Raw genomic sequence first — 12,546 nt, 5'->3', positions numbered from 1 at the left:
AGAATAAATAATCCATAGTAATGAAAACAACCTTTCATTCTTCACGATAGTTCATTGTTAACATATTTCAGATACTTTTTTCATTCAGAGAAAAAGTGATGTTCATGGATCTATCAATGTATTAAATCACTTGTTTAAAATCATAACAGTACCTTTAAAATATCTCCATTTTTACCCAAAACAGGCAGAGCACATGAACCAGCCTCACATGCAGGCACGTCTCCTGTTCAGTCCTTCCCACACTGGAGTGTCACCAGCCCTGTGGCCTCTCACTTGTACAAACCCCTACATAGACGATGCATTTCTAGAGCACAGTTTCTTGCCTGCCAGAAGCAGAATTTCAAGGTAGATTCTTGTCGTTGTTGCTTGTTTGCAAATCCATTTCTTAAGCCGGAATCAAAGATGTGGCTCCAAAGTTAAAACTAGAAAGCAGCCTAGAAGTGCTACTTTGTGGCCGCTGGCCACGTGCAAAGTTAACTGGTACAGAAGGACTATTCGTCCAGGAAAAGAATGAAGCTCTGCAATTTTAGTTTCAATTTAAGAAGAAAGGAGCGCTCCATCTAGTTCAATATCTACTGTGCACCCTAGACAGGGGAGAAAATGCCTTCCTTTTTGCACTAGTTAAAGTATGTTAGATATTATGGAGAAAAGAAACAATGTTGGTTTTCTTTTAAAAAACATCCTTATTCTCTTTCTACTTCTTTTTTTAACTAGAACTTTGCAAAATTTGATGCTTCAAGCTCAATAGTTGGCAATTTAATGTTTTTTGCTGTTTCATGTGGGTTTGTGCATCCCGAGTTTTGCTTTTAATTTCATGTTTTTCTGAAATAAATGTAGTAGTTAAAATGGATTTCAGCTTAAAACATTATAGACTGGCAAAGGAATTTTGCTTTTAGGCCTAAAACCAGCATGTCTTTATAGAACTGAGAGTGCAGATTCTTGCAGAATGTGTGTAAAGTGTATTTTAGAGAGCAATTTTAAAAATCTTTCTCAGCATTTCATAACACAGAATACACGAGTCTTTTTTAAAAAATAAAATAAAAAACACCAGTTACTTAGTTAAGTATCCCTGCAACGCAATGCACTTATTTCAAGAATTAAAAGACATCATAGTCTTTCTTTTGGAGGGCTGATTTCACTAAGAAAGAAAAAACCTTACTGTAAATATTGCTCTGTAAAATATTCGGCGTTTCAGCAAAAGGATTAAAGTAACAATCCAGATCTTAATCTATCACAATTCTCTCTTATTTTACTGAAGCGGGGGTTGCTTTAGTCTAGGCACAGAAAGGACTTCAATTCTTTGAAGCGTACAAGGATGGAAAGCTGCAGAGCTGTACTGAGGTCAGTTTGATCTAGTTTGACCAAGGTGAGAGTTAAACAGCTCTCTGCAGGAAGCTCTATCGCCAGGCACCCTCTTTCTGACAACGGGGTCTCTCTTGCCTGGATTAGAACTTAGATCTTTTCTTCCCCAGTCCATACAGGCTGAGCACTAAATGTCACAGCCTCATGGATGATAGCTCTCAGCCATTCACCTTCCCTTGGTCCCACCACTAGAACGCCTTGCTTTGACACTGTATCCTTGCACAGCTGCAGAGCAGCATTCCATCTATGACAGTTACAGTAATTTACAGAGAACATAACATCTACTTAATCCACTAAGCACTAGTCATGCTATTTCAAAGAATAAACAGTGACCAAAGCAAGCTGATCTCCATCGCCTTCCAAAACACTAGGAACAGAAGCTGAACACTGAAGATAGACTCATGTTCTGCAACTTTTGTCACTGATTTTGATTTAGAAGAATGGTGTTGCAACAATGCTTCAGAAAAACTCAAAGTCATGGCTATTTTTACTCAGTGCTTATTCAGAAAAATCACACTGGACACTTTTGCCCAGTTTGGATTGCTGGTATCGACAGGAACCAGAACCTGCCCAAACTTTATGGGTTAGATTAGTCAAAAGTGTGTGGACAGAACCATTATGAAAAGAATTTTTAGATCCTGGCCTAAACTCCTGGGGATGTGAAGGAGGAGGTAGAAAAAAAAAAAAACAGCAAACTTGTGCTAGACCACTGTGGAATCCTGGACTACAGCATATTTCACTGTTAACCTGCATTTTATCTTTACAGGAAACACTGCATGAATAAAATTGTCCCTCTCCCAGCCCACTCTGACCTCCCTTTAGAAAGATGTGCTCTCTTTGAGTAACTCAAAAATCAGGCATGGACAACTCTATGCATTTACCGTAGTGTTTCACGTAGGAAGTATTTTCTCAAAACATGAAATTGCTAAAAAGTGGTCATGACTACTTTAAATCACGCATTTTTTTCCTCTACACCAGTGAAAAATTAAGAAGGATGTAATAAATAAAACAGTGGAAGGAGGTCAAAAAGGTATTTGCCTTCATGTTATTTTGTGGTTTACCACATCATACCAAAGAACTGAGCGTTGTACCATGTTGAATTTTATACAAATTTGCCTGCCAGCATAGAGCAGTTCCTTTCTCTTCCAGAAGTGGATGTAGGAAATAAATCCTCTCTTTTATTTACAGATTAATTAATATGGGAAGTGGTTATACATACAAGAAAATTTAACTAACATCTATTTTATCTGTCAATCACATTAAAATAAAAGTATGAAAAATCTACTTAATCTCAACATGATGCCTCAACTTCTCAAACATGCTTTATCAGTACTGCTTATCTTTTTGACTTCATTCTTTAAAGGGATTAGGAATTATTTTTTTTTTTTTTTTTGCTATTATCTTTTTCAAACTCTGTCTCATTATCTTCTCCCAGACAATTTTCAGCTTTCCCCTGTTCCTGCACTTGGTATACTTCCAAATTTAAAATCTCGACCACAGTAGAATTCTCACCAATGGCCAGGAGAAACACAAAGCAGACATATGAAGTGTACATAAATCTAAATAATCTCTACAAACTAAGTCCTTACAGCTGTAGTGGGCTGACAAATGCCTGGCTATATTTATTGATGCAGCTCCTTAACTAATCTAGAAAACTATAAAGTTTGAAGACCGATGGAATAATGGAACAGAGGCAACAAGAATAAAACGTCATTCATTTGGCTGGAGCATGATCTAGTATGTACCAAAAATATTTGCAAGGCAAACAGTTAGTCAAACTGTCAAACAGTTCTGGGACAGCCTTCTACTTTTTCTCCTCTGCTTTCAAACATAATACCTATTTCTAAGGCATTCAGAAATACCAGAAATATTTTCTCTTTTCCATTCTCTTAACAGACTTTAATCTCACCTTCTCCAGTAACCTCAATAAATAAGTTGAGGTGCTGTTTGTGCTATTAGGCTTTTTATGATATTTCCTTATTTCTGCTCTTAGTTCACCTGTCTCATTTTACATGATGGCTTTTCTGGCAACACCTGTCTTGCAAATACTGAAACAGCAACAATAACCCTAAAGACATACAGATTAAGTGTGTATTAGGCACAAACTTCAAAGCAAATCACATCTGATCTTGTTGGCTTTTTTGCATTATGTTTTGTTTTTCTTATGAAAAAGGTTTTGTGCTACAGCCCATAACTAATATTTACCTCCACCTTTTATATGTGGTGCACCAACTCTCTTTTGAGATGTACTCTAATGTACCCTTCAGATTTTATGCCACAGAGAGATCCAGAAAAGTATTGTGTCCTACTAATCCAAGCCCCTATATGAAACTTCCATTTCAGAGAAGACAGAGTTGCTACTTCCTTCACTTTTCTTTTGAAAAGTACTTTTTGTTTTTAAATATTAAGTTGGTGTAATTTCACCCAATAGACAGCAAATAACTGAAGTTATATTCACACATTCTATTAAATGCAGATTGCATAATATAGCATGATTGTTCTGTTCTATTATGCTTCATTACTAGGTTGAAAATTACTGACACTGTACATTTTTCTTTTTAGTATTCTATCATTTTAAAATATGAGTACACTGTAGGTTACTCTATGTAGTAAATAATCTAAAAACATTTCCCGCCTGGCACTCTGCTAACAGGGAGCAACACCGTCCTTCCCAGGTGGTCCTGTGGCCTTACTTAAATTCTAGTTAGGTAATTGCATTCTGCCTGCCTGAGGTCTCCTTTAGACTTTGCAAATGTATTCTTCATTTGTCATGAGTTTGCAGTGGTGCCGCAGGCTATGGAACAGCTGCACTTGGGTGCTACAGCAGTCTTGGTACCTCAGTATAACTTACCTCAGCTGTTTTCTATACTCTTTAGAATCATGGGATAAAAAATGACAGGAAATAACTTGGTGATGGTGGTGTTTGTTTTCAGTATTTAAAAATATATGCTTGAGTTTATCAGCTTCCTAAAGATTCCTAAGTAGTCTTCCTAACTACTCATTCCTCGAGCTGTAATGCTAAGGGTTGGCAGGTTATCTAACGACTCTGACATTGCTTCAGAGAGCAATGTCAAACTAATTCTAGAGAAAAGTATGTAATCACTGATACTCTGAGAGAGCAGAGAAGGAAAAAAAGTAAACCAAGGAGAAATTACCATAGGCTGGGCTTTTCAATCAGTAATTCCAGCCTGAACATTCACATCCATGGTACATACCTTGAAGAAGTAAGAGTATAAGATAAAGGATTTTGTTAATTCAAGGAAAAGTGGTCCTTCAATAAAAAGGGTTAAGTATTTTGGAAGGCAACATTTCAGCATAATTGAGCATTCAAAATAAAGACAGTTTCTAGTTCATTTTCAGAAATGTTGAACCGTAGACAGTGATCCAAAGGACACACATAACTCTGCAAACAACAGAACTGCATCAAAGAATAAAATTCCATTCCATGGCACTAAAGGTTCCGTGACGAAGGTGATGAGTTGTTTATCCCCAGTCCAACACAATTACTCAAGATTATGTTTACCCTTATGCTCAGTGAGGGCTACAGACAACCAAGCAGGAGGAGAAAATTCCTGCTCACAGACAAAAAACACTCATACATCCCATTGGAAGGTAGCAGATATTTTCTAAAGTCTTTAAAAAAAAAAAAAAGACAATAAAACAGAACAAAAAAATACACAAAAGCAAAGGAAATATTGTAACCCCAGAACAGCTCCTTTTGTGGTGCCTCAAAATAGTCATCTCTAATTCAGAAATCTATAGTGCAAGTACCTAGTCTGATAGAGATTTACAAACAGATTTTCCTCTTTCATGCAGTCTAAGCACTACAGCATTAATTTTTTCTCTCTCAGATTTTGGCTAGGGTTTTCCTCAGGGCCTAAGAAAACTTTCCAGTCAAAACTTACATACCTGCTGATAATTCCCAAATAAAAACACAAGGACCTCACATATCTGACTACAGTAGGGACTACTCACAATAATATGCTTAAGGGAAAACATGTTTTAAGTGTGGTGTTTGGGTTTGTTTTTTTTATACGGATCAATCTATTCAACAGTTTCTTAATCTCCAAGCTCCAAATTAATCATCACATTTTTATATGTAAATAAATATGCGCAGTATTTAAGAGATATTTGTGATCAGATCAAAGTTCAGGATATCTCCAAATTCCCAAATAAAGTATCCCCAGTAATAACATACTGGTACTGACGCACTGTAACTGATAACTGATGCAATTTGCCTAAATTATGCCATTCAGATATAGCTCATCTTCAGTACATACATAAGTGTTGTGTCTAAACAGACCTTACTACAAAGTCAAGATTTCAAAAGAAAGGCCATTAACTAAAATAAGACACCTTTATTTAGAACAGACACATATGTCATTGAGGCATTTTTTTTTTCTGATTTAATTATTAATCAATTAATCTAATTCTACATTCTAGTCCACCATCTCAAGTTATGAAAACTGATTAAAAACTGTAAAGTTTAACTAAATTAAGTATTTGTCTATAGTAGTTGTACTTACAGTAAAAATTATGTCTTGCTTGTGGGTTCCTCATTTGGTGATGTAATAATCAGAAGTCACCATGCTTTTGTTCTAAGATAAAGCATTTCCTATATCGCTGTCTTTAAGGAGTCTTCTGAACAAGTCATTTCGTCATAACATATTCTCTTCCGAAGTACACGTATGTTCTCTCTCTGTATTTCCTGTCCAAAATACTCAATGTACACATAAAAGTAAACTAGTGAGTTACTAATTATGATACATGGCATTTATATCATATTTTACATTTTCATAGTACTTTACAAAGGGCAGCTGATTGAACTACTTAGGAAGTGCTTAGAAACCTGAACCAAAATTACCCAGAGTCCTTTAAAAGATTGAATAATTGTATCTGAAATGTTCCAGAAGGTTTTAAAAGACCACAGCTTCTTTACTATAAATGAATAGATCAAAATCAGTGTTCCCATTATTTTTCCCTTTCTTAAGCATCCTTCACATGAAACATGCATATGCAGCGTGCAGTCTAATTGCCACTGAAAGATCCCCGGTATGTTTTAGAGAGTCAGGTGTGCCTCAAAACAATTTTCTCCATTGTTTAAAGCAGGAAGACTTACATTGCTACAATTTCTTTTTTAATTTATGAGTTTTCTAAGTAGCAGTCACAAAACAGACTTTTAAGAATCTTTTCTCAACTGTATCAATAGTTATTTATTAGGACAAGGGAGAAGGGAATAGCATAATCTTTACAGGGTTTGATTTTATTTTCTGTAACTTTTTTTAGTAATTTAATTCTTCCTGTCTCCCTCATTCACCCTTCCTGCCCATGGGCTGCAGTATTATGATTATCTCAATTATAAATTTTGAAAAAGGACCCTGCTTTACTTAGTTCCCTACCTTCAGTTGCACACAGATTTGCCAAATTCAGACGTCAGTAATTTGAGGCATACTACTTATATTTTTACTGCATTCCTCAAAAAAAAAAAAGGCATAGAAAATCATATCACATAGGAACCTTACACAGAAAATCTGGTCTCTTAGTCATAATATTTGGGAAAATGTAATTGTCACAACAGTCACTTGAAAAAGTTGACAAAGAATACTATTTTAAGTAATGTGGCAATATGGCACTCATATAAGCTTATTCTTAAATTTCTGATATACCATTTTAAATATTTGAATATATGGGGGGGGATTAAGAGAATGAATGTGACTATCTATCTCTCTTAAACATTCTGCAATCCACTTGTAAATATATCCATTCACAAACAAAGAAATATTGTCTTCAATAAAAGAAAGTCTGGCTTGACCCTTAGGACTTTTACTTGTAGCCAAACAGTTGTGGATTCTTGATTTCTAATCCACTACTTATAATCCCAGGTTTTTTATGACCAATAGATGAACTCCTCTAGACAAAAAGAAAACAATCTGAAACACACTGTTTCTGAAGGCCATGTTACAGAGAACTCATTCCCGCTCTTACTCAATTAAAAAAGAACTTTTTCTCATCAGTAATCTGGGCCCAACCTCTGGAAAAAGGCCCATATGCGATAGCACTAAAGCAGTTACAGTGCTTGTGGCCAGTCATATGATGTCATTTCTTAAGATTTTCATAGAAACTCTTAATATGGAAATGTGCAATATGTGAGTCCCGGTGACAGATAGTTCAATGGTTTCACATACCTAACTTTCACAACTTTCCAGCAGAAGCTCTACAATAGTTAATATTTTACTTAAAGCCCTGTTGTCTGAAGTCAGGCAAATATTTTAGAACACTACATTTTTTTCCTTGGATTTCTTGGTCTTTTGTTTCCAGTGAAGAGCTGTAAATATGAGTTGTAGTTGAAAAGACCAAATAGAATAAGATCATAGGAGTATTTTTTATTAACTTTATACTTACCAAGAACCTGACAGCTATGATGAAGATGCAGATGCAAATTAAAGGAAAATCTGCCTTGCAGCAAGACTTAGCTATGTATTATTTTTTTAATAAGTCACTAGTGCAAGGAGTTCTTTAAATTAGAGAATGTGTTTTATTTTTGTGCATTTTAAGTACAGAATCCCAGCTACTCTGTAAGCAACTGCTTACAGTAACAGTTCTGATAGACAATGCTCCTCTGCTCGCATTTAATGTGAAGTGATACAGATCTTTTGATCCAGCTTTCTATCTCGCTGTGAAAACAAATATGTAAATGCTGCCACCTAAGAGCCAACAAAAATCAATCCCGCAGAAAACCAAGTCTCAGAAATTTTAGGTCAAAACTAAGTAAGAAGTTCTTAGAACTATAAGAAGCATCAAAGATGGTCAAAGCAATCCTGACAATGCGAGCTGAAAGCATAAATTATCAAGAAAGATTTTCCACATACCACACGTTTCTGCTCTAATTCTGTTTTGATTGCTTGGCTTTTTTCTACAGGCAAAAACATTTTCCTGGTGTGCATGTCTACAAAAACACTTTCAGATGATCAATTCTCTTTATTTAGGCCATTTTTGATCATTTGGTTATTACACAAGCACACAAATTGCCTGTTCTTGTTTCCCATTTCTGTAAGTTGTGTAATTAATTTCTGTGAGCAATTGCCACAACTCTGTAAATCTAGTGTGCCTGCACTTGGGTACTGACAATAATTACGAATGTATGAAATTAATTCACTTAATATGAGTCAGTTAATGAAGATCTTCGAGTGTAAATCCAGAGTGGGGGAACAGTCAGACTCTATGAATCAGAGACTAATTAACAGGTTTTCTTGGAACTCCTAGAGGAATAGGAACTCTGCTGGATTGTCCCCTGAGAATTAGGGCAGATCAAATTATCTTTTCTTTGATAAAATAATACAAATCTCATTTGTAGTCCAAGATTATGCAGCTATGACTCTGATATGTCTCTCACCATCTTCAACCTGTAATCATTTGAATTTTCTAGAAACTGGAAACAACATTACAGCGAGTAGATCTTACATTAATTTTCATTTTGTTCTCACTGTTTATTTCCTTCCTTTCTTTTTCCTACCCTCTTCTCTCCAACCCTGTCTCCAAAAATGTTTTTTCAGGATCTTTTTAGTTTCTGCTGTAGAATATATTTATATCGGGTGGCCCAGCAGATCTTCGTGTCAGATAGGGCAATTTTAGATTAAAAAAAATAGTAATAATAACTTCCATAAGTTTATCTGCTTTATGAAATGGTTTGGGCATATTTTTTTGCTTAATTCCATATTTTGACTATTTACCTTTAGGTTTTTTCCTGTGTTGATTGCAATTTGCAGTTGTGAATATATTCCCCAAAAAGCCCAAATTATTCATTTCAATAGAGTTCAAGAATGCTTTTAAACCCTCAAAATAGCTTTACTTTTTCCTCCTTTTCCATCAAAAATTCCATTAATCAATTCCAAGTTTCTCTTTTTGATGGTATTTTAGAGCATGAAAATACAGTTAATTTTGAATGGTGTACCACAAACACATCTCTCACTCACATGCAATGCATATGCATAGTAACCTATGCTTTTGAGCACAGTAGCAATGTATGCCTTGAAATAAACCCCAGAAGCATTTTCCCTAAGATATCAGAGAAAATTATACTGAGCTATACTAGCTGATAGAAGACAACAGAAGAAAACTTTCAAAGTTTCAAATGCTTTTTTGGGTTTTCTACCATCAGACATAAACCTGTTGACATTTTGTAACAAATAAAGCAAATTACTCAAACTGCCCTTCTCTGAGAAGGTAATAAAAGAGTTTCCTGTTTACAAAGTTCAACAAAGTTCAGATGCTTGTCTCACACCTAAGGCATGGAAAGCTACCAAAAAAGACAAGCAGGAAACACTTGCTTGTCCTTTTTCACATCACAAGACAATTAACACCGGCCAGTTACTATAAATGCTAGGCTAAAGACATCCACTTACTTCCTCATCTGGAGTAACTGGCCTCAGTTCCCAGTATCTGAGAAAATGGGCCAACTCCAAACGTGGCCCAGGTTCAAAGCCAGTGCAGAAGGACAAAGGTGCCTCAAGGGCAGGGGTGGTTGCCCATGTAGGCTGAGAGCTCCCGCGGGCTCGGCACCCAAGCACATGGCAAAGTTGCTCCCTCAACATTTCATCCTACGAGCACTTAGTCCCTTCCAGAGGGGGAAAAAAAAACATTATTCAGTCCTCAACATCTTCCTAAAGCCTCTCTCACTTGTACCGGAAGGTATGTCCTTTGCCTGCTTCAACACAAACAGGTGAGTTTCAGCCATTGCTGGAGTTGGTTTTAACGAAATTGTCTGTCTGTCCTGAAACAGAGTGAGGAGTGCTCACACACTGCCTTACAGTGAATCAGCTTTTAGTCAGCTGTTGTTTGCTACCTCTTATCTTTTAGCTATCAGTTCTCACATCAGACAATTCCTGAAAATAGTCCTATAGGTAGGCTGTGAACTTGCTAATCCATGAAATGTAGAGGCAAATTTAGCATTTCAGTACACAAGCCCTAAATGAACTTGGATAAATAAGCCAGTAGTGCACTCTCTGACTGAATCTGTGGCTGTCTGTATTTAAACACCAAATGTTTTCCTTATTTAGATAAAGACATCAAGTCCCTTGCCCTGTGAAGCTGTAACTTTCCTAGAAATATAATGTATTATATATTCATACCAGATATGCCACTTATAGGGATAAAGAAAAAGTACACAACTGAAAGAGTGACATCATTATGTCATTAGCAAATATTCAAATTAAGCATTTTTCTCATAAAACATTATCAGATTAATTCCATTCCTTTTGAAATCAAAGGGGAAAACAGCACTTTGGAGAATTCCCACATGCAGCTCTTAAGAAATATAAACTATTTTTCTAAATAAAAATTTGTCTCCTTTCAAAGGCATAGGAATCCTATCTAACCAATCCTCTGTATTCTTTACAGGTTCCATAATGCCTCTCTGTTCAATCTCATATCATTTTACCGAAGTAATAGTGACTCTATTCTATTCTACAGATACAAATACTTGGGCAAAATAAGGTACCTTAACTGTGCCAGAACTGGAAGAATTAGGGATAAAACTGTTCCTGCTCTATATTTCAGTCCCCGAATTACACATCAATTACAGAAAAGTCATTCAATGCCTGCAAAATGTTGATACGATTGGAAAATAAAAGTTTGAATATATGTACCTTCAACAGCATCACAGGCATAACCATACTAGTGGCACCATTGATTTCAGGTATAATCACACTATTTGAGCTGGTGATTCTGTTTTCATCTAAGAAATGGGGGGGGGGGGAACAAAACACAAAACAAAAAAAAACCCCACCACCCAAACCAGATCCACAGGAATTGAATTGTGGACTTTTGATGCAAAATTATGTTTTTAAAGGCATAGACATCTATGTACACATGTTAGCACAAGAAGTATTGTTACACAATAGGAACATCATACTACACCGACACACAACCACAGCTACAGTGAAAGTAAAAAGTGATGAACTCAAAACTGAAGAGAAAATGCTTTTCACTCAGTGTGACAAGAATTTACAAGATGAAAATGAATTTAGACATTTATGTGACTATTTTTTTCTGTAGAACAATATCCAGAATTATGTACTTGTTATAAAAGATGCAGAAGAAATTAAATAATTTGTAGAAATTCTTAATAAAATTTCTCTTTGCTAATATTTAAGATGAGGACTCATATAAAAAGTGTGATAAAGCCTCAGGACTAAGGATGAATATGAAGAAATAGCTCAATAATGCAATAACAGTCAGAAAGGCTAAGAAGCAAAATGAGTTTTAAAAGCAATGATTGTAAAAAAAAAGGCAACCAAGAAAAGGTTCTATTAATACTTCAAAATTAAGTGAAAAATAAAGGAAAGTACAGATTCATTACTTCACAAGGGAAAAAGCAAACAACAGATGACTCAGAGAAGGTTGAAGCCTAAGGTAATAAGGTAGACCAGGCAATTAACATAGTTTCAGTTTTAACACAGCCTTACCTTGCTAAGCTGGAGTTCCCCCCAAGAATAAGACGCCCCATGTCTCCATGGAAAATGTACGTAACTGTGAGGTAACTATATTGGCAGTCACAAAGCTGGTGTTAAAATAACCATTATGCTATAGCCATAAAAAGGTCTGGGAAGGAAAAGTGAACCATTACAGCCATTTTACAGGGAACTGTGTGGCATACAGATGTATTTGGGTTTTAGGGGAAAGGATAGGAGTATGACAACAACTTGTGTTTCTAAGAAAAGCACTCTCATCTTGAATGATATTGCATCAGTCTTAGAAATGGCCTCTTAGCCAACAGTTAGGGGAAGGAATGAGTGTTCACAAAGCCAGCTGCCAATTTGGAGGAGAGAACGGAGCATGAAAAGGGAGAAATTTGGGACACCAACAATCCCATTCTGTCCTGTTTTAGTTTGGCACAGCAGCTTTCAGCTATTTACTGCATTCGTTTTTTCTTATAAGATTGTCCTCCTCCAAAGCACACAGAAACAGCCTTTCCTTAAGCAGCTGATCTCTTCATACATGCTTGCAAACTGCCAACTTCAGCCTAGCCAAGGACAGATTTTAAGAGCTGGATGCTGTTCCTCCTGGATGAACAGTATCAGATGGATGCTGTCTGCAGCTAGATCTGCAGTAACTCGCTGTGCCCAACAGGTCTGTAGAGACAGGATTAATTTGAAGACTGTGAGACTGTATCACTGGAGAAAGACA

At 36.1% G+C, this 12,546-nt stretch overlaps 1 protein-coding gene across 1 annotated transcript in view; it reads right to left on the bottom strand.

Moving 5' to 3' along the window:
* KCNK2 (potassium two pore domain channel subfamily K member 2) overlaps positions 1–11,965 on the bottom strand; it is a 111,717-nt gene extending 99,752 nt beyond the window's left edge. Inside the window, exons 1-2 of the mRNA XM_054822546.1 lie at positions 11,826–11,965; positions 5,889–6,082 (exon numbers count right to left, since the gene is read on the bottom strand). Coding sequence (XP_054678521.1) covers positions 5,889–5,922 — 34 coding nt within the window. The 5' untranslated portion in view covers positions 5,923–6,082; positions 11,826–11,965. The remainder of the gene's footprint in view (positions 1–5,888; positions 6,083–11,825) is intronic.
* Positions 11,966–12,546: the final 581 nt, after the last annotated feature.

This window comes from Grus americana, chromosome 3 (assembly GCF_028858705.1).
Source record: "Grus americana isolate bGruAme1 chromosome 3, bGruAme1.mat, whole genome shotgun sequence".
Lineage (NCBI taxonomy): Eukaryota > Metazoa > Chordata > Aves > Gruiformes > Gruidae > Grus > Grus americana.
The sequence above is the reverse complement of the archived record's forward strand: the minus strand, read 5'-3'. Positions and strand labels throughout refer to the sequence as shown.